General features: G+C 41.4%; 1 protein-coding gene and 1 long non-coding RNA gene across 5 annotated transcripts in view; one reads left to right on the top strand and one right to left on the bottom strand.

Annotated features, from left to right (window-relative positions):
• BRD1 (bromodomain containing 1) overlaps window positions 1-26,153 on the bottom strand; it is a 44,872-nt gene that overhangs the window by 18,303 nt on the left and 416 nt on the right. For 3 of the 4 annotated variants that reach the window (XR_014224308.1, XM_082242453.1, XM_082242452.1), the window contains exons 2-8: window positions 16,484-17,861; window positions 12,529-12,685; window positions 12,108-12,239; window positions 10,760-10,888; window positions 9,665-9,977; window positions 6,782-7,039; window positions 3,385-3,873 (exon numbers count right to left, since the gene is read on the bottom strand). Coding sequence is in view for 3 of the 4 variants with exons in the window: in XM_082242453.1 (XP_082098579.1) it covers window positions 3,385-3,873; window positions 6,782-7,039; window positions 9,665-9,977; window positions 10,760-10,888; window positions 12,108-12,239; window positions 12,529-12,685; window positions 16,484-17,847 (2,842 nt within the window). In the remaining variant the exon portion in view is untranslated. The remainder of the gene's footprint in view (window positions 1-3,384; window positions 3,874-6,781; window positions 7,040-9,664; window positions 9,978-10,759; window positions 10,889-12,107; window positions 12,240-12,528; window positions 12,686-16,483; window positions 17,862-26,153) is intronic. The other variant, XM_082242454.1, reaches the window with a different exon arrangement.
• On the top strand, window positions 14,555-16,461 carry LOC309542621. The gene is made up of 3 exons (XR_014224325.1): window positions 14,555-14,885; window positions 15,313-15,845; window positions 16,240-16,461. It is a non-coding gene; the product is annotated as an uncharacterized lncRNA (long non-coding RNA).

The raw sequence follows: 26,153 nt of genomic DNA on the forward strand, positions 1-26,153 counted from the left end.
CATTGCGGGTTGCGAATGTGCTTCCCGCACGGATCACATTCGCAACCCAAGCATCCACTGCACATTTTTTTTAATTAAAAAAGTCAGTAAAAATTGGAGTTCTGAAAAAAGGGGGACACCAACACTTCTCTCCCTCTGCTGCTTCTCAACTTTAGGGGCACTTTTGCTCTTTCATGGGTAGTAGTGAGGCGGGCGGCGGGGAGGAGAGAAAAGAAACAGCACTATGTGTCCTCACGTGTTCATTGTGAAACTGGAACGGCACAATTGGAACTTCTCAGGAAAGCGTGAGGAGGCTGGGCCGAGAAGAGGAAGGAAGAGAGAGACTCACCGTTCCAATGGTAGGAAGGAAAGGGCATGATTCCTCGGATGGTGTCCTTGCAACCCAAGTTCCAGGCAACTGATCAACAAGGGATCAAAAGGGATCAACAAGGCCACTCACCAGGAAGCGGCAAGAGCCTCTAGAGAACACGACACCGATCGCTACTCTCAAGTCTAATTTCCATTGCAGTTTTTGAGCAGGTAAGAAATAGCAGAAGTTCCTACCAAGGTGACACTTCCACTATTTCTTACTGCCGGCTCCCTTACCTCCACACAAATGCTTACCCACCCAGGCATTCTGTGAATGCCAGATGACGCAGGAGAGGCGACTGGTAGCAATTACATATGATAGCTGGCCAGTAAGCCAAGGAATGTTTGTGAACCACTGGTTGACGGTCTTGTGCGCTTCTGGAACTTTGCTATAACCTCAGTAAAAAAAGAGAAAATGTGTTCAGTAGGAAGATTCTGGACAAATATGGAGAAAGTGGGGGGGGGGCCCTCCGCTATGAGTTCATAATGAGCTGCAAGAAACAAACTAGCAAGTGGCATACTCTTGCATTAGAGGTTCTGTAGGCGTGTAGAGGCATAATGAAACACGAAGGCACAGGTAAACTTTGTTCAGATGGCATTCTAGACACAAGGAAAAATGAGTTCCACTTGTAAAAATATTGACTTTAAAGCTAAATCAAGCAGCTACTAGATCAGGCTTCCTCAATGTCGGCCCTCCAGATGTTTTTGGACTACAACTCCCATGATCCCTAGCTAGCAGGACTAGTGGTCAGGGATGCTGGGAATTGTAGTCGCAAAAAATATCTGGAGGGCCGAGGTTGAGGAAGCCTGTACTAGATGCTACTATTTGCTAAAACAAGTCAGGCTAAGAACATGCTTCTGGTGGATATTCAGGTAAATGGGGTTTGTATCTATGTATATATAAATGAAAAAATGACTAAATAAATAAACACACATGGAAACGTACAGAGGCACCAACTACAAATGACATTTCTCTCTCTCCACCAAATGCTAGTCAACACAGTTTGATTTGACATTTCTAGAAACTGCAAAGAGAAATGGTGTGGGTGGAAACTCAAATATAGACTTTGTGGGTAAAAACAGTGCATTCTATAGTGTGTGATAGTTGGGGCAGCTCATTAAACAGTTGTTCCTGTGACACATTCCCCATCGAGATGCAGAACACAACTGTATGCATCCAGAACTAGTTAGCTGCACGTGAGTTGCACTGAGTTCAATGGGATCTAAGTTCCATTTCCTTCAACAGGACCCAAGTAAGACTAACTTGCTCTGGATTTAAACCCATATTTGATACCTGCAGTATTCTCCGAACAATTAATACTTGAAAATGTATGCCAACCACAGCCTCTTCAACTGAACTCCTGGCCACAGAAAAGAAAAACATGGAAGCAGAACAGTAGAAAGGAAAGCAATCTCGTTGGCTAATTTAAAGAGATAATTAGCTGAAGTCAACAAGTTTATTGAATATGCTTCTTGAAGGGGAACATCCCGAAAATCTGGTTTGCTACTGTTACTGGTTTGCTCAATTACTGGTTTGCTCAACAGAACAACTCTTTGCTGTGAATCAGGTCTGATGGCTTGAACCACTAAAGCGAACACTGTTCACCACGCTACTTTCTGCTTTTGCCATTTCACACAAAAGGAAAAGTGTAAATCACCACTATTTTCTACATTGCAAACAAATAAACCTGCTTAACACAAGTAGTACATGAAACATGAATGTCAGACTATTATGCTTAAAACAACAAGCTGCTCAAATGCTTGAAAAGTTGACATTAACAGCAGCACGTCATAATCAAGTGTGGTTTGTGTATTTTGTATCACCAAACTGATCCTTTTAAAATGATACACTTTTTCAATGACACATTGCAGATATAACATTCCCTCTTGTCTGACCACGGTTAAGAGACTGGCTGTGTGCTACGGACTCAAAATCTCCTTTCCTGCTCCCACACAATCTTCGTCACAGGAAGAAAGGAGATGGACAGGAAAACCTTATGGTTTGTCACGCCAGGCTGGCACAGCAAACAGGTCCAGATCCGCAACTTACCACCAGCAAGGCCACCTTTTAAATTCAGTTAACCCTTTGCTGGTTCAGCTCCACCTCTGCCTTCCCAGACACCCCTTGGGGGAGGGGGCTTTATACTAGATACCACCAGCAACAGCTTCCATATAACCACCGTTCAGGCAGGTGAATAAAGGAGAGCTCCACGGGGGCTCCGCTTCCTGCCAGCAAAGCCCAGGCACAGCTGAGTAGGGGAGAAACCACTTCTTCATCCAAGCCCTGGCCGGAGTGGCAGAGTAGGGATTTGGTTTGCTTTGTAGGAACCTATCACTCAAAAAAATAATAATTCATAACACTAATAAAACTTTTTTCCAGATTAATCTCATTCATAACTTTGAGGATTTTCTCTGAAACACACACACACACACACACACACACAGTGTAATATAGGATTGGATCCAAAGGGCACTCCCAGTGCTAGAGCACTAAAGGAAAACCATGACGCTTAATCCCGGCAAGCAACGTACACGGCTGCTTGGATCCAACGCATAAAACTTAGGGGGGAACTACATTTTATACTCAATAGAGGGCTGCTTCTGGGAATGGCACAACAGAACTGGTCCAAACCTTTTTGGGTTTGAATGTAAATCCTAAAGTTGACCTTTAGCAGAATCCATGTATATTCTTCTCATGATTAGACACAAAGGTAGCCATATAAAAGATAGCTAACTAGGCTGCAAGCATTCAGATTCATTAGTGGAGAAGGTTTGAAGAAAGATCTAACATTCAATTTACTTTAAAAGAAGAGCAGATCACAGCAGTAAAGGAAAAGAAAAAACAACCATCCCTGAATATGAAGTTAGACAACATGGATAAAACAAATTAATCAGATGTCAGAAGGTATCAGGCTTCTACAAATATAAAGTTGTACATTTATACTGTCAATTTAATGTGGGCTTTTTTTAAAAAAAAGGATTCAATAATTATTTATCCATGTTATCTTTAAAAATAATATGGAAGCAAACGTTTACCTGTATCCAAACGCTTTACAGGGGACTCATCATCCACCTCAGAATCTCCACAAGCACTCCTTGATCTTTTCCTGGGCTGCAGTAGTGTCTCCAACCTTGGAAGGACTACAGACAAAAAGGTTTTGGTCCCTAGCTGTGGAGAAGTTGGCTGGGTTTCAGTGTTCTTTGCAGACTTTGGGGGGCTTACACTTTTCGATTTGCAGAAGAGAACAGAAGTACGTCTGTTTACATCAGTTGATGACTCAGCTACAGCAGAAACGGTCGACTCACTGAGATTACTGTCAAGTAAGTGTTCTGGAGTGTGTCCATTTATTTCTTTCTGAATGGAAGTACTATACAATTCATTGTCAAATTTTACTCTTTTGTAAAGTTTATTCTGCTCTGGATTGAGTTCTACAGGTTTGAGGGTTGGTGGCTCTGAATTAGTCTCCGAGTTTGAAGGAAGAGGTAACGCATCTGATGGTTCAAGTTTAGGGGGAGATTTATCTCCTGAAAAAATTAATAAAGTTGGGTTTTTGAAAACTGATAGTTATAAGAGCTACTACATAAAACTTAGTATCAAATATGTAGCCCGCAATAATTATTGTTTGATACAAAGTATAACACATAAAATTTAAACCAACTGTCCTAGTTAGTGCCTGGATTTAGGGGAATAGGGTAAGTGTGGAAAAGATTGGCTCTAATCTTCAATGTATTTATTTCACAGCGAGTCCCACTGGAACCAAAGGACTCACTCTTGCATTGTGGATTGAATCTTAAGAATTCCAATTTGTGCCAAAGTTTTAAGCCTCTAAAATACTATTAGCTTTCAAATTGCATAGCGTTTCATGACGTAAGCTGTTTATAAAAGTACTTCAAATACAGTAAGCTGAGTAATATAGCCACCTTACCTGTTTAAACTTTTTCAGTTAGTTTGTTTTTTTTTAAAAAAAAAAAACACTTTTGGAGCCTGAAACTGTTGAGAATTAACAGGGGGCTTTGAAAGCTTTGCTAAATTAATGTATTATTAAGAATTGCAAAACAGCTTAGAATTACGGTTACCAGTTTCAATTCAGTAAAACTCTAAATGGCAAAACCCATTAATAGCACAGGTTGGCTCCAGCCTTAAGTCATGCTTTCAATGAACCCAACCCTAAGGATGACATTCTGTAGTGTACCTAAATGATCCGTGGACTGCTTACATGACACTGAATTTCACCCACTGACTATTTGGAGGATATATTTTTTTAAAAAACCATTCCTTTTACCAATTCATCTTTCCCACCACTATTTAGTTTAGCATCGTTCTGACATTCTTTACAGGAATTGTTTACCTGGGAGAATGCCTGCTCTTTGGGTCAATAAAGTCTATCACCTTTGTTTTCAAGCACAAGAGCTTCTCTCACTTAACAATCCATACACATTATCTACAAACTCCATGCAGAGTGAAAGAGGACATAGAGAAAACAGCTATTTCCTACCGAAATATTTTGTCAGTATCTTACACCAACAGTACTGAGCGGATGCTTTTGTGACTTTGAGGACACTTAACGCTTCTCACAGGTTTTTCCTCTCGTGCAATTTGCTTCTACACACAATGAAAATACTCCCCATTTAAACTTGCTTTGGATTTTAACCTTTTCCATATTTTTGACTTAAAAAAGGATTCAGCATACATTCTTTATTCACATCTCAACCTTTTAATTTTTCTGTTTTTCCCCTTTTTTGCAGTTCACCTATAAAACCTGCATGGCCATGACTGTGAAGACAGTAGACATAGCAAACATGTGCACCTGAGCTATAAACAACCGCCTTATCGGGTGTATCGGGAGCAATTTCCAATGCGACAGCTGGGAAAGAAACGAGCCGCTAATGAAAATATGAAGGCCCACTGCAACAAATGCAACTTTCTATGTACCATATTTTTTGCACCATAGGACGCAGTTTTTCCGTCTTAAAAACTAAGGGTGAAAATCTGCGTCCTATGGAGCGAATGCAGGGGGGGGGGGAGGCAAGCAGGAAAAGCCCCCAAGAGCCACACACAAGCTTTGCGCGGCTCTTGCGGGCTTTTCCCCAGGAGGGAGAAGGGACTGACGCAGCCAGTCAGTCCCTTCTCCCTCCTTTAGAAAAGCCTTGTGCAATCTCTCCAGTCGTGGGAGGCTGCGCAAGGCTAAAGAGGAAGCCCCGGCAGCGAGCGCGATCCATCCCGCTCGCTGCCTGGGCTTCCTCTTTTGCCTAGCACGCCTCTCCAGCCGCGGGAGGCTGCACAAGGCTAAAGAAGCCAACTTTTAAAAAACCTCTCTATCTCTACCTCTTTTTTCGTCCTTTCTCCACCCCCTTCTTTTCCTCTGGATCAGTGTTTTTATCTAGATTAACGTTTAGTTTGGAGGGGGTGAATATTATAAAAAAGGAAACTTTGCAGCTTTTATTTTAGTATACAATAAAAACAGATTAAACAAAACACAAGAGAAGGATCTAGCATAGAAGAAGAAGAGAAAAGGGAAAGAGGGAGAATACAAAGCCATTTACCAGAGGTAGATCTTAACCCTTGCCTCACCTGGTAGATTCTCTGGGCAGGAATTCCCTCGGCTTAAGTGGGGTGAGGGAAGAGTGGCAGGTAGGGGGGTACCTACCTAGACAGTGAAGCCACATGTCTCTCCAATGAAAATTGGGAGTGGGCACTGTGTGAAGTGGCTGTGGATCTCCTGCTGCAGAAGTGTAGGACTGTATAGAGTTGGGAGGGCCACCCGAGGGTCATCTAGCCCAGCCCCCTCACAATGTAGGAATCACAGCTAAAGAACGCCAGGCAGATGGTCCCCCAACCGCTGCTTAAAAGCCTCCAGTGGTGGAGACCCCCAACAACTTCCGAGGTCATAGAATTGCAGGGTTGGAAGGGAACCCCAGGAGTCATCTAGTCCAGCCCCGGTGGACAGCGGGCACGATCCATCCCATTGCTCAAGGCTAAAGATGCTGCTCAAGGCTAAAGAGGAAGCGCACAGCCTGTCCGTTGCTCTTTGGGGCTGGGGGGGGGAATAATATTTTTTTCCTTGATTTCCCCCTCTAAAAACTAGGTGCGTCCTGAAATCTCTTAATCCCTGTGCAATCCTGCCAGCATCACTCTGATATTATACATGTTTACTCAAAAGCAATTATTTGTAATTCATTCATTGTAGGATTAAGGTACTCTTGGAATCTGGGCAGGGAACATAAGAGAAAAAACCCCACCTCTGATTATATACTAACCAAATTAACTTTAGACTCCTACATTTGTATTTAGAATCTACAAAAGTATACAGAAGTGCAGGGCTTTTGATAACACTAAGTAATTTCTTATCCCCTTTCACCCAAGGATTGTGGCAATTTCTACCAACTTTCTATCAACTTTTTATTAATACTTGCTTAAATTAACAGATCTTACCTTCTTCGCCTTCTTGTTCTAATACTGCATTTTCTTCTTCAAAACTTCCAATACCTGATTCAATCTGAGAGGGCTGATGCTGTTGCTGGCTTATCTTGATGCGAATCAAATTAATTTCTTTCTTTAAAAGCTTTGCTCGCTTACTCCTAGAACCACTGGATTTCATTGCACAGGTGAGATCAAGTTTTTCTAGTAACTCTTTCAGCTGTTCTTCCAAAGACATGTGCACTCGGTTAGCAGGATTCAGTAACCTATCCACTGAAGTTAAAAACATAGGCATTTGAACAATGTTTTCCACCCTATAGCATTAAGAGCACAGCTAAAACAGTGTGACATGGGTGCAGCAGAAACACTTGATAAATTGTAGGATTCTGTTCTCCCACTGCAGCTGGTATTGTCCCAACAGCAGTTTTCACTAAAATCATTAAAACATCCCTAGGAAATCTCTTGTGCAGTGGACGTTCCACATGCAAAGCAGATGTTCCAAAGTACAGTCGTACCTTGGTTCTCGAACAGATTCTGGAAGTCCGTTCAACTTCGAAAACAAGGGTCGGCTTCCGATTGGCTGCAGGAGCTTCCTGCACTCAATTGGAAGCCGCAGAAGCAGAAGTCGGATGTTCGGGTTCCAAAGAATGTTCACAAACCGGAACACTCGCTTCCTGGTTTGCGGCGTTCCGGTGCCAAAACGTATGAGTACCAAGGCGTTCGACAACCAAGGTGCGACTGTACTAACTTTGCATGCCAAAGGACCCAGGTGTAATCACTGGCATCTCCACTTGAAAGGACCCTCAATAGCAGGGCTGGGCAAAACCTATGCCTGAAACCCGAGAGCTACAGCTAATCACAATGAACAATACTGAGCAAAATGAGCCAATGGTATAATTCAAGATGGCAGTGTCGAATATTCAATGCTAAGACTGTCCTGGCAGTTCCACAAGCTCTACTGATGATCTCATTCACTTTCCACATCCAGCCCCTCTGCAACATGAACTGAACATGAATTTTATGTTCTGAAGGGCACAAAAATGCCTTTATGAGTTATTGTATCAAACCTACTAATGTATTTGGCCATCCAATCTGAAACAAATTCTATGTGTAAGCCTGTATGCAGAATTTTCCTCCCTGTGAATTTCTCCACAGATTTAGCAACTCAAATTTACCTTGCACAGGTCATGAAACAGCACTGATACATTTGCTTTCTGCTATTCTTCCACTCTGCATTCCAGGGATTTGTAAAGTCTTCTGCACTGGGAGTATGTGTTTTTGAATTGCTATAAAAACTCTCTTTGCCATCCCCGAAATCTCATATGAATGTATGAGAAGTGCTTTTTCTCAAATCTCACGGCATAATAACAAATGGATTACTATTGCATTACTGCTAGTTTACATAATGCTTTTGAAGGAAGACAGCCTACCATAGGTTTAATTAACCCTCTCGACATATACATTAAAAATTGCTTCTGTATGTACAGAAGCTGAAATCAAGATTCCTTTCTTTTCCTAGGAGGCCAGAATGATAATTATGATACAGGCAGGAATATAAATCATATCGAGGCAGGAGTGAGTAGATGGGGAAATTATGCAAATTAATGGTAGAAACAGGAAGCTGTGGCAAAAGCAAATAGTACATGTTCTAGAAATTCACTATAAACTGGAAGACAAACATAAGAGGCACTGTCAGTTAATCTGTGGAAGGAATCCAGAATGAAATGAGGAAAGTCCATTCACCCCTAGTTTAACCTCCCATGTTAAAATATTTTGCCTTCTTTCTACTCTAAATTATTTTTATATTTTGCTTGATTATGCTCTTATAAGTGTTTTTTTTAATGTCCAACACTTTTTTCCTATTGCAACCCCTACATTCCAGAAGCAGAGTCCACAAAACATGCAAATAAACAATAGGATTTCAGTATTTACTTTCCTAAGAGCAGTCCTCCTGCTTCACATCACAAAATGATCTTTAATCGCGGAGATGCAAATAATTTGTGATAGGGCTTTCTACATTACAGCAGTCCCCACGATGCCACAAGTGCAGGAAACCCTTGCCATATCCCTAAAGCGCCTCACTTTGGTACCAAGTGCATATACTGCTAAGCCATGAAGCTTCATTTATCGAACCACACTGCATACGCTGCCTAACTTCACTCCTTTGTTCCTGGGAATGGAGCGGCTAACCAAATCACAATGGTCCTAGCTTTTGTGTTTCGAACCTGAGATCATGTTGTTGTTTTTTTAATGGCTAAGCCAACAACCATCATTTAAAGCTGGCTATAAATTGTGGCTTGTACTTAACATTACATGCTGGGTTTGGATATACAGTGGTGCCTTGCAAGACGAAAAGAATCCGTTCTGTGATTCTCTTAGTCTAGCAGTTTTTTCGTCTTGCGAAGCAAGCCCATTGACGGATTAGCGGATTAGCGCTATTAGCGGCTTATCGGATCAGCTGATAAGCGGCTTAGAAAAAGGTGGGGGGAGGGGGAAAAAACCCGCAGGAACTCGCAAGACATTTTCGTCTTGCGAAGCAAGCCCATAGGAGATTCGTTTTGCGAAGCACCTCCAAAACGGAAAACTCTTTCGTCTAACGAGTTTTCCGTCTTGCGAGGCATTCGTCTTGCGGGGCACCACTGTAACATCAAACTTTCCACTTCATAGATTCTTTCGACTTGTGAAAGAAGAGGAGTGACATAGGAATGCTTGGGTTGCACACAGCTCATGCACAGTAGATTTTAATAAACCACGATTCAGGGCTTAGTGCTATAGGCAAAGATGAGCTTTGTGTGAGAAACACACCTTGTTTAAAAGGCTTCAAGAATTCTGAACAAGAATTGACCCACTCAATAACCTGAAAATATTATATCAGCGTTCATTCTGATGCGTCCTTACCATCTTCCCAGGTAAAAGGTGGAGGAGCTTCAAGTTTAGGCCGTTCAGGTAAGTGCATTCCAGTTTCGTTATTATACCCAATTGCCTCCGCATCTCTTCTAGCTTGTCGCAGAACAATACCTCCTTGATCTCTTAACCGCACAGCAGCTCTATAGAATATTGTATCTTTTGCATTGTATTTCATACAGTTTTCAATGATAAGGTTAAAATCTTCTTCAAACTCGTTGAGATTTTTATAAGCTTGGGCATCCAACCGTTTTCTCATAGTAGAAAAATCCATGGGATGTTTAATATGATCCAAATAATCTGGAACCTGCAAGTACATTTTTTTAAAATATATATATATATATACTTTGGTCTTTGATTGAAGCAGAAATATAAATATTAACAGAAAGCAAAAATTACTTAATTTCTTCCAAAAAATATTAACTCGGTGAAATACATAGAAATGTATAAATGTGTACGTTTGTGACCTTGATAATTTGAAGCTTTGCACTTTCCAAACTTCTGTTCCCTTAATCTACTTTTAAAGGCAACCTTTATTTTAAAGTGACCTGGGCACAGACAAATTAATTTTAATATTTAAGCTAGAAAATAATCTGAAGTACTCTTCTGAGATTTGTATGATTAAATGCTATCACCTGCTTGAAGAATCAAATATTAGGGCTGGATTGAACTAAACAGTTGCACTAGCAGGAGCAGAAATCCTTGCACCAACAGATACTGGATTCCTCCTTTAATGTTTAATTTTAACAAAATAATTATTTTTATATTTATGCTTTCACAAAGTCTAGAAAATGAAGGTATTAACATTTCATTGTTTGCAAATGAAAGCATTTTATCCTTCATGTGCAAGTCTGGTGATACCAGGTTCCACATCCTGCAGTGTATTTCCATGCTGATGGAAGAGGGGGACTTTTCTCCTCTGGCAACTCCCTCAATCTCTATGCTGAGTGCAGAGGAGAAATGGAGTGATCTGTCCATCCTCAGCCAGGTTACTCACTCACCTGCATGAAATTCCATGACACCTATGACTACCAAGCTGGGGCTTCAAAACAAAACTGATCAACTGTATCAGAAATATTAAAGTTTCACCTCTTTAAGATTCACTGGTTGAGCAAATATGCGAGCAGAATCCTTTTCCTGTAGTTGGTCTAGAACTGACCGCAGTAGTACAGTAAATGGAGTTAGCTGAAGTTCCATGGCAACCTGTTCCACTTTGATCTATGCAATGGAAGACAAACAGAGCCCATTTCATTCATGGATACGATTGCAGACTGTAAGTATGAAAAATTGAATTTATCAATCCTAAGCAACTGTATTCAGAAATAAATTCCAACAGGTTTAATGGTGCTTACTCACAAAGTAAGTGTACACAGGAATGCAGCTTAAATGTTATATGTGATGTATGTTCAATATGCAGTAACACAGGAAAAAATTGACTTGCCTGTATCTGGCAATGTTTACAGCTTAATTACAAAACCCCGTGTGCTTTTGGCAATACAACATAGAGCCATGGGTAACATTAAAGAGTATACCAAAGAAAACATGGTGCTCTTTCAAAGTCTGGAGCCTTCCCAGTTCCCCACGCTACCAAGGTGCTCTAAGGCTGTTCCACGTTGCCCTGAAACATGCGCAAAGAACACCTACAGAGAAAGTAAGGGATCTTGAGACTAAGTCCTATTAGGAAAGGTTGAAGGAGCTGGGTATATTTAGCTTGGAGAAGAGACTTTAAAAAAATGACACGATAGCCGTAGTCAAATATTTGAAGATGGCCATCACATAAGTAACAGCAAATTTGTCTTTTGTTGCTCTAGAAGGCAGGACCCAAAAACAATGGGTTCGAATTACAAAGCGGGGGGGACGGGACAGAATTAATCTAAACATTAGGAAACAACTTTCTGACAATGCAAACTGCTTGACAGTAGAACAAAGAGTCTTGGCAGGTAGACTCTCATTCATTAAAGTGTTTTAACGCTGGATGGCCAGCCATCTGGAATGCAGCGCTAGGTTTGCTAGGCAATCTTTGGGGTACCTTCCAATTCTATGAGCAAGCACAGTACAAATGCATGAGATCTCTGATCCCCAAAGCTCTAAGATTGGGAAGAGGGTAGGATTCATGCACATTCACTTTGTGGGCGTCCAAAGTGTTTCAGAAATGGAGCATGACACATGCTTAAAAAACCCCTGGAGATTAGAACTTGAGAAAGGGGTTCTTCCTGACATTTCACTGTGCTTCGGAGATGTCCTCCACATAGTGTGATGTCAGATACAAGGGGATCCCACCCCTCCCTCATTATGAGCAGGTTTCTGGTAACCATAAATTCTGGCGGCTACCACGGCCACCCAAGATTTGTGGGTCCCAGAGTGTGTATCCTTTGAATCAATCCTGACTCGGCAACGTTTCCCTTCAAAATCCTAATAAATGAAATTACTCATATACCTGTTCTCTTTTTAACTTTTCTCGTTTTCGTATAAGTTCTATCAGCAGCCGTGCTCTCTCCAGATCATGACGGAGCCTTTGCCAGTACTTCAACTTCTCCTTTAAGGCTTGTGTTTCTTCATCATCTTCCCTCTTACGAAAGAAAAGTAGTAGTTTCTATGTTATTCTGCTCTTAACTCTACAGCTAACAGTAGCTTCTAGCAAGCATTTCAAGAATAATTTTGAGTCCAGCTAGCCTGTGAAGTTACTTACAATTCCAGGTATACTATTTTTCTCTGATAGAACAAAGATAGGAATTAAAATCTCATCTTCATTTTCACTTAATACACAATTATACTGTTCCTAGCCACCTATGCCATATATTATCAACTCAAATCACATGAGCAGTTTAATTATGCTGGAAATTACGGAAGATACATACCTGTTGTGTGTTTCTTTGTGACTGCAAACTAGACTGCAGTCTTCTCAATAAAGGGACACCATTTCTGGACAACCTTTTAAGTAACCAGTAACTATGTACTCTTTCAACAAATTGCTTCTTTCGCTGAATAGCCACCTGATTCATAATTTTATTTAATCTAAAGCATAGGGGGGAAACAAACATATTAATTTTTGTAACTCAGCGCTGCATATTTTAATTAAGAAAGAAAATGGAACACTTCTGAATCGGAAATGTTGTTTTGAAATGATACCAACATTTACATGGGCTGGTGTAAAAAGAACTTCAGGAAAGCCAGGTGTGTCCCCCCCCCTTTATTTTGGATGACACACCTATGTTACATCGCAAACTTGTTTTGGAATTCCCCTTGATTTCAAAAGTTTTACCATGTACTGGGGGTAAGGGACTGCTCTCCAAGAAACACTAACTGAAAATTCTTTTAGGTAATTGGGAGCTAGTCACACTTTTAGTACCAGGGTATTATAAACAGTTACATAAATCTTACAAACCTGATATAGCTAGAATGTTATTTTCACCTGTTATTTCCTTGTGGAATGTTTCACAATAAAGACCAAAAAAGAAAAGAAAGAGCCTGAACTACATACATACCCTAAGACATACCTTTGACAAATCAATACATATTCATTGAATTCCTTTCTTTAATTAAATTATTTAACAGTTTTGCTACTGAAGTTATGTAGTGAAACCTGGGAAGCAAGTTTACAAAACTTATAGTATCACATGTCCAAACACATACCTGTTAAGTCACATTTGACTGTGTAATACTAAAAAAAGAATCAACTCTCTTTCAATTAACCTGGTTGCCTAGAGATAATTCTCAACTGATATAAGATCCAGGCAAGTTGCTATTTACAAGTTTGATGTATCAGACTGCTATATTTCTATTACTATGCCAGCTGTGTTTGCTTCATCTAAGTACCAACAGGTGCATCTTATTTCCACTAGTTTTTTCTTCTTCATGGCATGCCAATCTGGATAATAGGGGATTGCATTAGGAATGTTGAGACAGAAATAACCTTCTAGTAATTAGCCAAAATATTTTTTGGGGAAAACAAACTTACAGATGAGTGCTAAAACTGTTATTAGAAACAATTCTCCTTACACTTCTGCATGTAACTTCACTAATTTTATTCAAGGGATACATTAAGGTATTAGAACCGCATATAGCACCCAAAGAACTGCACATGCACATATACAAGGGGGTTTTTTGGCCACCCATCCTAATGTAACCCTCACTCTCTCTCTCCTAGTGCCTATTCCACTGCTCCTGAAGGTTGGGAACCATCAAGAGTAAATTTAAATTCAGAATTAGGAGCTATAAATCAAAAGCAAGATTGGCAACCCTCCCAACCTCCCTGAATACAATCAGACTTGGATCTGGGCCATAGGTCTGTATATGTAATTATTTCATAGGCAGTAGTACACTATTAAAAGCACAGGGGAAAGGGAAATATTTAACACTTCCTACTATCAGATAAAATACCGAGATTAGATCAAATAATCTGCCCGGTAGTTTTCTGGGTTGAGGCAAATACGTCCCAAGATATTACACCTGTTAGGGTTGCCTTTAAGAATCAATTTCTCAAACTAAACAAAGTCAATATATGAAATAGTAGAAGTATGCAACACCCAACCTTCCATTTCCAGTGCGGGTATCACATCACACACAGTAAGTACCCTGGGCTCCTTTGGGGACGAAGGCAGGATATACAGTGGTGCCCCGCAAGACGAATGCCTCGCAAGACGAAAAACTCGCTAGACGAAAGAGTTTTCCGTTTTTTGAGCCGTTCTGCAAGACGAATTTCCCTATGGGCTTGCTTCACAAGACGAAACGTCTTGCGAGTTTGTTTCCTTTTTCTTAAAGCCGCTAAGCCGTTAATAGCCGCTAAGCGCCGCTAATAGCCGTGCTTCACAAGACGAAAAAACCGCAAGACGAAGAGACTCGCGGAACGGATTAATTTCGTCTTGCGAGGCACCACTGTAATTTTAAAATATAAAGAAGCAATATGTAGCCAATAAAGTTACTTTCTAAAATTAATGAGTTCCATGAAATTATTTAAATATATACATGATATTTTGTGTTTAACCCCTCTGAATGTTTAGAGGTTGACACCATCATACAAACAGGAAGTCACTCTTGAATAGCCCCCCGATTCACAAACCCAACTCCACTAACATAGCATAGCTGGAAAAAAACAGGGAACCCCAGAAAATAAAATAAATTCTAACTGCTAATTGAGGATGTAGGACAGGGGTAGGCAACCCCTTTTTCAGGGCTGAATTTCAGTGGTGGACAGAAACAGAGATGATGATGATGGGTAGAACTAGAAACATTGACTAGATCAGGGGTCTGCAACCCGCGGCTCCGGAGCCGCATGTGGCTCTTTTACACCTTTGCCGCGGCTCCGGGGCGGATACTAGCGAGGGGAGGAGGCGATTTGTGCGCCCCGACACTCCCCACTGTGATGGGCGCTGTACTGGCTGTGACGTCGCATGGGGGCAGTGCGTGCATCACTCACGCACCGTCCCGACGTCACCATCCCGCCCGCTGTCAGATCGGAGGGCAGCGGCGCGCATGCAGGTCTACGACTGCGAGGAGGAAGATGACGTCCCTGTTTTGGACCCCCAGTAGGCCAGCCACGGATAAAGGCATGTTATATTTGTTTTAAATGTCGCAATGATTTTGCGGCTCCCAGGTTTTTTTTTCTTCAGAAGCGGGGCCAAGTGGCTCTTTTTGTCTTAAAGGTTGCAGACCCCTGGACTAGATCAATGTGAGCATCAAGACCATTCTGTGCAAGTCTACTCAGAAGAAAGTCTCATGGGACTGTGACAGGGTTGCTCTCAAATAAGCATACAGGGGATTTTTTGTTTTTTTTAGAACAACAGATTAATAGCTGTTGTTTTGGAAAGCAAGTAAAAGTAATTCTTTCGATGGGTCACACAAACAGCAAAAGCCTATCCATTTGTTCTCAGACATCCATTTCCTCAAGCCATACAAGCAGGGGAATTTATTTTCTTTAGAGAAACAAACATAAATTTAAATTAAGCGAAATACTGCCACTTGCAGTTGCTCCGAAGCTACATAAGGATGGGAAGAACACTTTGAAAAACAAAGAAGAATAAGTAGGAAATGTATGAGCAGAGAAGAAATGTTGATGGGATGGGGAAAGGTGGCAGCTTCAAGAAACACTGAAAGCTGAATAAAATGAGGTCAAAGGCTACAGACCGTCCACCTGTGATCTAGGCAAATAATTTAAAGGTTTCCTGTTCAATTTACCGTATTTTTCGCCCTATAGGACGCACTTTTTCCCCTTCAAAAATGAAGGGGAAATGTGTGTGCGTCCTATGGGGCGAATGCAGGCTTCATGCAGCTCCCCACAAGCTGTGGGAGCCCACGCCGGAGAGTTGCCTGCATGCTGAAGCCTGGGCATGCTGAGCTCAGCGCGCCCAGGCTTCGCGCAGTTCTCCGCAAAGCGCGGGAGGCTGGCGCTGGGCTCCCGTGGCTTGCGGAGAGTTGCCTGTTCTGGGGGCTGGGGTCGGGGGAAGCTTGGGCTTCCCCCACCCCAGCCCCACGCCTGGGGGAAAAATAATTCCCCCCCTTTATTCCCCCCCCAAAAAAACTAGGTGCGCCTTATGGGGCGGTGCGTCCTATAGGGCGAAAAATACGGTAAGTGAACTCAAACCACAGCAATGATGACTCTGAAAGCTATCCTCACTCTTCTACAAAAATATTAAGTTACTGAGTAAGAAGATTAAAAAAATTCTATTAACTTGTTTGTCAAATAGTGCCATAAAGTATTGCAGGTTTCATTCCCTATCAATAAGCTGACAACTAAAAGAAAATTAAAATAAAGCAAATCTAACTTTAACGTACTATTAAGGTAAATAAAGCATTGACTTCTAACGTTTTTCTTACCTCTGAGGAGGGATACACGGAGCAGATACTGCAGGCATAACTGTACAGGGTTCAGCCGGTGTCTTCTTTGACTTTTTAGCCTTTTTTCTGACCTTTGATGTGGACCTTGTTTTGGCAGAGCCCTCTTTTCTATAGAGGCCATTTTTCATTTCAGCTTCTCCATAAATGTTCAGAGGTCTCCGAATGGAACCTGGTGGTGTATGTACATCACAATATGCAGTCTTTTTTACTGAGAATGTCGTGCCACTACCAGTTAATTCTTTCACTGGTTCCATTTTCATATACAAACCAGCTTTTTGAGCACATGTAACATGGAATGCTGTGTAGCAGTTTGCTTTGTGGCACTGAATACAGGCACCAACACCTTTCTGTTTACAGAGGTAGCATGTTAACTTCCATCGGGCAGGGGGAATGTTCTTAACTCCATCTATTGGCTCAATAAAAACTGTATTGGCAAATCCAACTTCCGGAATCCAAAGAGCACAAACAACATGTCCCCATCGATCATCATCTGTCTTTTTAAAGGCACCTCCTTTGTTTGGACACAGTACACAGTCTACAGGCCGCGAACGGGACTGTAGACACTGTCTGCAGAGCCACTGGCCCTCAGGTATATATGGCACCCCATAACACTCCTGATGCACTGCTAAGTTACACATATCACAAAAAAGAATTACATTGCTGTTCTGACACTCTCCATCCATGCAAATACAACAAACTGCATCTTCATCAATTAAAGACTGATGCTCACCCTGTTTTTGAGTCTCACAATAAGATTCTTTCTCAAAACGGTCCATAAGAAACTCAAACATGTTTTGCGATACAACCGAGAATCCATCACTCTTTCGCTTTTCATTGATTATTTCTAGCCACGCATAATCTTCTTCATCCATATCATACTCCACTTCATTATCAAGTTCTTCCGAAGACTTTTCAATAAATTTATAGTACGATGGAGGCCTCCGGGGTGCAGAAGGTGGACTGTACTCAACAATATGCACTTTGGGTTCTGGAAGAGTACTTGCTGTAGACGGGATGCCATGCGTACTCGGAGACGTTTCATTTTTCTTTTTAACTTTGTTGTTTCTATGCCTCTTTGTTCTCAGAAAGATTGGTGGCCTTTCGCTATTTTCTTTATTGCTGTTGCATTCACTTAATTCTTGGGCTGTAAGATCATCTTCTAATATAATTTCCAGGGGTTCAAAGATACTGATCCTGTGCAATCGCCCTTCAATTTCTATTTCTACCATCCTTTGAGCCTGGGCATAGGTCAAAGTTTCTCTAGTAGGGGAGTGTTTAATACTGCATGGAGAAGAAGAGTGTCTTGCTGAAGATACTCGATGACATCTTCCTTTCCTCCTCATTTGGTACTGATTACCTAAAATTAGAAGCATGATTGTAAGATGAAATTGTATATTTTAATATGAAAACAGGAAAGACAAAGGGAGAAACATTTTTTTTACCTACTAGGTGGTTTCTATGATAAAAATTAAATGTAGTATCTTGAAGGCATTTAAAAACTATGAAACAAAATACTTTCATAAGACCACAGTAAGAACTCCACACATTTTTGTAATTTAAGAAAACTCTTAACAATTCATTTTATAAAACATCCCTGCAGTTAAACAGATGTGTGTGCTGTCATTAAGTCAGCCTTCCCCAACCTTAGCTACCCAGATGTTGTTGTACTACATCTCCCATCATCCCTGACTACTGGCCACAATGGCTAGAAGTGATGAAGATTGTAGTTTAACAGTATCTGAAGAAACAGAGGTATAGCGTGATCTAGTAGCATGATATATTTACTGGTTTGCTGGTCACTGGAATTCAAAATGAGTTGGATCCAGAGAACTGTCAGAGAAAATCTGCTTGTACAATAGGGCTTTCCTGACTACAACCACCCCGAAGCTGCTCCTGAGGGTTGAGAGCCATGGTCTAATGGCTTGGGATGAGAAACAGGGAGTTGCAGCAGGGCAGGTATATTCAGAATAATTCAGCAAGGTTTCAGAAGCATTTTTCTACTCACACAAGACACAAACAAGCCCATTTCTTAACAATAAATAGTAGTTTTCCCACTTATTATTATTATTCCATTTATGTGTTGCATTTTTTGCCTCGGGCAGGAAGTCATTTTTTAAAAACACATAAAACGTTAAAACCAGAAATGAAAAGAAAAACATTAAAATATTCCATCCCCTCTAAAAGGCTATATACTGTTAAAAAGTCAAAGGCCTGGTTGAAGAGGAATGTTTTCACCTGAAATCTGAAGCTATTTAGTGATGGCAACATAAGAGCCTCTCTGGTGACAGCATTGCTTAAATCCTATGCACGCTTACTTGGGAGTAAGGGACATTGAAGTCGATGTAAATATTGCGCTGATAAAAATGCATGCATAACACATTTTGCCTGATATTAAATAAAAGGGGAAAGAGACTAACAGCATGTAATATGCAGTACATTCATTAGTAACTTGAACAGATGATCGGTGAGCCTGTCTACAGTCCAGTTCACATGTCATTTTGAAACATAGTTTAAAATAAACTATGGTATAAAGCAAGCACGTCCAACAGGTAGATCATGATCTACTGGTAGATCACTGAATGTCTGTGGTAGATCACAGGTAGATCACTGTCTCCCCCCCAAAGAAACTCAACAAGTTTGTCTGCCCTAAAAAAGCTCATCATTTTCGCCCTGCTCCCCCCCAAAAATGGGCCTTCCCCCTTCCTAAAAAAAAAAAAAGCTCATAAACTTTGACCTGAACCCCTCAAAAAGGGGTAGATCACTGCCAGTTTTTAACTCTTTGAGTAGATTGCAGTCTCTTGGGAGTTGGCCTGGTATAAAGTGATCAAACAGTGTGTTGGAGCACGTTGATTGAAATACTGTGCTTTGTTTTTGCCTTCAGCACACTGGAGAAGAAATTGGAGGGTGGCTTCAAGTTACTTACAAACCAGTGGTTGTCATTTGCCCGAACTCGCAAACACACCACACAGTGTAAGCCAAAAACAAATATTTGCATACTGCTCATTAAGGCTGGCCTTTCAACACCGTGATATATCACCAGCTAAACAATGCAATGTAGCAATATATCACAATGTCTGAAATAAGGATGGAGCTATGCAGAGGCATTGGATGGCTTCACGGTTTTTCCTACATTGTGATTTTTGCACAGCACACAAACCCACACACATCACAGTTTGTAAAATATTGCAAGGTAAAAAATTATGAAACTGGTATCACAATATGGACTTCAAACAGGTTTTGGACGATATATATCGCCCAGCCCTAACACACATCATGATTCATGATATATTGCCCGGTTAAAAATTATGAAACCAGTATCATTACATGGACTTCAAAACTGTTTTGGATGATATATCGCCCAGCCATACTGCTCATGGCTTGTGTGGGAGCAGGGAACAAACCATTACTTCTGGTTCATGCATAATGGAAAGCTAGCTTCTGGTTTGCTTTCCTGCAGCTAAGGACTGGCAGAAGCAAAGGGAGAACAAAGCACTTGTGCTTTCAGAAGTGTGCAGAATGTGAACCAGTCCTTCAAGCAATAGCAAGCTTTGATTGCAGATTTGTTTATTGGAGATATTAATGATTCATTGGGCATGCCACTTCCTACTTTCACTATATATATTTGAAATAGTGAGCCACTCCTTAATTCACGTTCAAACAATTATCCATCATTCACAGGTGTAACATAGCATAGCATAAACTAAAACAAGTACACTTATGCACAGGCAGAAAAAAACCTTCTGCTTGTACGGATTGGGGCTGCCAATTTTTGCAGCATTTCACAGCACGTAGAATCCTGAAGGGTCCTGTGACTTCCAAAAGCAAGGAGGCAGAATGGAGAAAAGTAAGTGTGTGTGTGTGTGTGTGTGTTTGAATGACAGAGTGAGAGATAGTACACCTGCAATGAAAGGAGCTAGGAAGCTCCAATGCATTTGCAGAATACTGTGCATAGCCTTTTGGATCAAACACTTTAACATTATTTGGAAAGTTTATTTTGCACTTATTTGTTTTATTTAGATGGATTATCCTGAAGACAGATACTGAATTACCGTATTTTTCGCTCTATAGGACGCACTTTTTCCCCTTCAAAAATGAAGGGGAAATGTGTGTGCATCCTATGGCGCGAATGCAGGCTTTTGCTGAAGCCTGGAGAGCAAGAGGGGTCGGTGCGCACTGACCCCTCTCGCTCTCCAGGCTTCAGGAAGCTATCCGCAAGCCTTCAGAGTGTGGTGGGAGTTCCTGCCGGGCTCCGAAGGCTTATGGATAGCAGCCTGAAGCCCGGGGAGCACAGTGCCAACTCCCACTGCGCTCCCTGGGCTTCAGGCAGCTATCCGCAAACCTTCGGAGCACTTCTTGGCTTCTGCCGCACTTCTCCCGGCTGGAGAGGTTGTGCGTGGCTAAGGAGGAAGCAAAGACAGCCAGCGGGATGGATCCCGCTGGCTGTCTTGGCTTCTTTGCTCTTTGGGGCTAGGGGGGAAATATTTTTTTTTTCTTTATTCTCCCCCCCCTAAAAACTAGGTGCACCCTATGGTCCAGTGCACCCTATGGAGCGAAAAATACGGTATACCAGAGCTTGAAATTTTGGTGCAAGGAACGGAATGGTACCAGTAAAATACAGCCTGTAAATGAAGGCATCTAAGGCTATCATTGGCGAGGTGATAGCTATACAATACAATGTTCCATCAGGTAATCCCTGGGGCCTCCCACCACCACCAGTGCGAAAGAAAGAAAATATAAAACCACCACCTTGTTTCTAATACAGGATGTCTTGAAATATTTTTTAAATGGACCTCTGCAAAAATGGCTCAAAGAAATGTGAAGTGAGCATCAGATGCTGATTTCTATGAAGGATTTGTTACAGCAACTAACTGACAGATGTCAACAAATACTTAACACCTTTTTATTCTCCTTAGCTCCACAGTATTGAGGATTGCATTCTACTTTTCTATCAAGCAAAATGGGCCTCTAATTATGAAAAAAGGACTTGCACAAGGTCTTTCATGCAGTGGTTCCTCACCGACTCCTTCTGACTGCAACCCATAGAACTCTGCAAAGCCAAGTAACATGGGATTGCACATGGAGGGCTACAGTGAGAAAGGAGTCACTCCCCACACCAACTGTGATTTTAGGGGTAAAGAAACAACTCTGTTGCACAAGTACCCTAATTTTTCTCATGGTCTGGATCTAAGCCAGCACGTGAAATCCACAGAATTAAATCCATAGTTGAATTTGTAGATATTTTTGTTCAACTACAATATATACATAACTCATGTTTGTGACCTCTATTACTTTCAACAAATATTGTTTTCATAATGTTCTTATTTTTCTTATGTGGAATAGGAACCATTTTACCTGATGTTATAGGATTTCACTTTTGTTTATGGTTGTGTAGCTTTTAATACATACTGTCTGGAAATTATACAGAGGGTGGTATATTTTGTGTACGTATCTCTTTTACTTGCCTCTGAGAAAGGACAGTTTTCATAATGAAATATAGCAACACTTTCAGGTTCTGGGTTAAAGCAGACACTGATACAATTTGTAGTTATGAACCAGCAAATGTTGTGATGCAGTGTAAATGAGCCCATAAAAAAATCATTTGGAGAAAACTTGGAGGAACATAATTATGACTGATATGCTTGGGAAGAAGTGGGACATTGGTTCCTTCCCCTTTAGTGAATTGCTTGACTTGCTCATCAGCAGAAAAATGATATTTGAATGGCTCTGTCTTGTAATAGGGTCAGAAATTTGCTGGGAAATGCTGATGTTTAATACAGTACAGTACACAAGTGCAAGTACGAGGCAGCACCTGTGAGGGATCCGATGTGCTTCTAATGGGGAACAGGGCAAGAGAGAAAAAGAAGAGTTATGTTGTAAAAATTCACATGCCAAAATGTGAAAGAAAGGAAATACAGTGAGTTGATTTCAAAAACGAAAGGAACAAAATCACACCTTGGCCATTTCTGTGAACTTTCCTGTTTACAAACAGTGTAGGCAAATTTTATTGTTCTGTATACAGCAATTATTTTTCATTCAATAAATAAACTCTGTCAAACTATCTGTTGAACAAGTATTCAGTTAAGGCAGATTTTCCAGATGTTTTGATTACAACTCCCATCAGACCCAGCCAGCATGGCCATGGGTCCAAACTATCTGGAGGACAAAAGGTTCGAGAAGACTGTCTCCCAGCATCAGATCCTCTCCCCAAGGCACCAACCTTCACTGCCACAGGATCAATTTTACTCTTTCTATCAGGAACAAAGCAAGACTATGACTACTAGACAATAAAACAAAGTATTATCTGGATAGCCTCAGTGCTATTTTCCAGACTAAACTATAGCACAGTCAACAATGAATTAGCTTCTTTGAACATGGACCACAGTAAGTGGTCAACTTGTTTTAATCAGTAAAAAACTGTGGCTAGCCTTGATCATTTTGAGCCATACAACCATTCAACGTTACTAAGGAAAGCTTTGCTCCCCGAGGATTAGAATAATTTCATGCAGTTAGTAAAAGCATATTAAATTAAATATAATTTTTTTCAACCATTATCTAAGTTCACTCAATTCCTCTGAGAGGTTTGATAAAAAGCTAATTATTTCATTTCAGTAAGTGTACAAGAGGGTGTGCATCAAGTGCGCTGAAGGGCCTATGCCACCTACACAAGATCACATATGCCTACTCCAGACTGTATTTAATTTTAATTGCCCACATCACCGATAGCTCATGTGCATTCACGTATTCACCTTAAAAAGCACGGGAAATAAAAATCCTTTGTATGTACACGTACACAGAATCCCCCAAATGAACAGGGCAATGGTCCTGTATTTCCATGTCCTCCAACTCAGTATATAAACACTCAGTGAACTAGGCTGTTATAGGAAATATTGGTCTGTGTACAACTCTCATATCCACAATATAGTCAAGGAAAATGAGTTTGTGGTTTGGGAAGCACTCATCTGCGAGTGGGGTGTAGCAGGACAGAAATACTATGGGTATCCCTTGCCTTTGCGGATGCTACAACCACAACAGGAAGGTCCACGCACCCAGATGACAAGTATGCCAATGGAGTTAAAGTTGTAAAGGGTTACTAGTATTTGGTAATCTTGAGCAAAGCACCCTAACTCCCTTCCTCCCACTGTTCCCCCATGGGCTACAAAGCTAGAACAGACACTTAAAGGAATGAATGCCTAAAAAAACTTGCTCAAACATTTTATGGACACAGGCCCCAAGTCCTACACGCCTTCACATGCAGAATGATTCTTAGGTCACAATCTTTTTTGTGTTATTACCCAATAACTGGTTGTGTTTGTGGTTTATTTGAGCTTAGACTGTCGTAATTTCTAAAACTTCTTATACAGCCTTATAAAAAGAACTGAAGCACAAAACAAAATAGTATTTATAAAGTTATCACTGCAAAACGTAGCTTTGAAATATTACTTTAGAAAACTGTGCAGACTGCAAAACATGTATCAGAAAGCAATTCAACAGGCAACAGCTGCTTTTTAAAAAAAGTAGTAATAGAAGACTACTGGATAGTAATCATCATTTTCTCTTCCAGTAACCGCAGCTGTTAGTAAGAAAAGAATAGGGTAGCTGTGCAATGATATCTGAAGACATAAAACAAGCAACACTCAACAAATGTCTGCACTGGGGAAAACATTTTACACATATTCATGGATAATGCATGGCACCAACTCTATTTGAAACATTTGTGTCAATGCCCTCCCTTCAAATGACAGTTCTCCCACTTCTCCATGTTACAGAGGATGAATATTCCTTATTTTCAAATTGTGTTGACATTTTCCCCACAATAAGCACTTTTGGGAAGTGCAAATATTCCCACTAAATCTTTAATCACAAATACTGAGGGGTAAGAAAGAGGAGCAGAAGCTACATGAACTTTGTGAAATTGCAGTGTTTTAATAGCTAGTTCATCGAGTGAACACCCAAATGCAAGAGGCATCTATACAAACCTTCATCAAAATTGGCACTCTTATGAAACAGCCACTCAGACCTGTTCTGGTAGCTTGCAACTCATCTCCCACCTCCCCCGCTTCTTTTTTTACTGGTTCCAGACTGAACTGCATCAAATCCAATGTCACATTTCAATTTTTGTAACAGAAAGAGGGCTATGTTTGTGTGTGTACACAATGGGGAGCGTTTCTAAGCTTTTTATAGAGAGCTATTGCAACATAATCCTATGGCTTTCCATTTCAATGGGATTTACCCATTACATTGAATCAGAATGAATCCTTGGAGAGCCAACTGACTTAACAACCTTGAGGTAGGCCACTACTTCTCTCATTTTATAATTGGTGAACTGATGAGAAAGACAGAAATGGATCTCACATCCAGACATTTTTAGATCCAAGCAAACTTTTAAAATACCCAAGCTGTGTTTACAGTACTATTTGACAGCCATAATTCATTTCAAAATCTCAAACATCATATAAATGAAAACTGAACTAAAACCGGAAGAAATTATCGTGCTAAACTACAACTGTTTCCCCATGGATTTTAAAAAGAAGGAAAACCATGGGAAAAGGAAGAACCATGCAAGTTATTCTGAGAGCGTATTCCTCTATCATAAACTAGATAAAATCTAGTTCAGAGATAATGAATTTCGCGTCTAGAAGAATGACAGAAAGAAATGCTTACTGTATGTGCAAACAACTATCTCAATGCAGCCGTGTTTAGAGAAGTTTAAAATGTTTGATATTTTACTGTTTTTAATATTCTGTTGGGAGCTGCCCAGAGTGGCTGGGGAAACCCAGATAGATGGGCGGGGTATAAATCATCATCAACAACATTTCTCGAAGTTCAGCAACAGCCAAAGCGTCTTAAAAGTGACATTTTATCACCAGACCACACAGCCAAAATAAAGCCTTCCTCAAGAAGCATACCGTTTGCGAGGCTTCTACTATAGTACTATAGTCAGGGTTTACCCTATCTGCAGTTCCCTTGGGAACGCAAAATAATAAATCACACGTCCATTTGCGGAGCGTCTTACATCATCTCTTGTTACAGAAAGGAAGATGAAAGCCTCTTCCAGCTGCATGCCGACGAGTTAAAAGGCCCTGGTCCCTGGGAGGTAACGCTCCTCTTACAAACTGCGGAACCCGGTGCGCTGAATCCGGCCGGGCCAGCTCCCAGCTGGGAGTTACAACAGAAAGGCGAGGGGGAAGGTGGGGAAAGTCGCGCTTCGCCCCGAAAACGAAAGCGAACTCCCCAGGAAGTAACCCTTTCCTCCCCGACGGGAACGAGGCGAAACAGGAAGACTCGATCGGTTTTGCGGGAGGCACCTCTTCCCAATCCAACCCCCCCTCCTCGGTTTCGCGGAATGGTTGCGCCCTGCACGAGATTCCCGTACAACCCCCGCCGCCGCCGCCCACCCCCTTCCCCGAACGTCGCCTCCCCCCCCCCGCCCGGCCGCGACATCAACAACAGCGGGCGCCCCTCCCGCTGGCGCGCCGATGGTTCCTTCCCCTCCCCCACCGCCCCTCCCCTCTCGCCGAGTGGTTCCTCCCACGCCAGGCCCGGCGCCTTATCCTTTGCGAGGCCCTACCTCTCCCCGCCGGGCCCGCCTCGCTTTTCCTCCCCCCACCCGGGACAATGCTCGGGCCGCAAACATGGCGCCCGCCCGCCC

Source organism: Podarcis vaucheri (assembly GCF_965113315.1).
Source record: "Podarcis vaucheri genome assembly, contig: SUPER_10_unloc_1, whole genome shotgun sequence".
Classification (NCBI taxonomy): Eukaryota; Metazoa; Chordata; class Lepidosauria; order Squamata; family Lacertidae; genus Podarcis; species Podarcis vaucheri.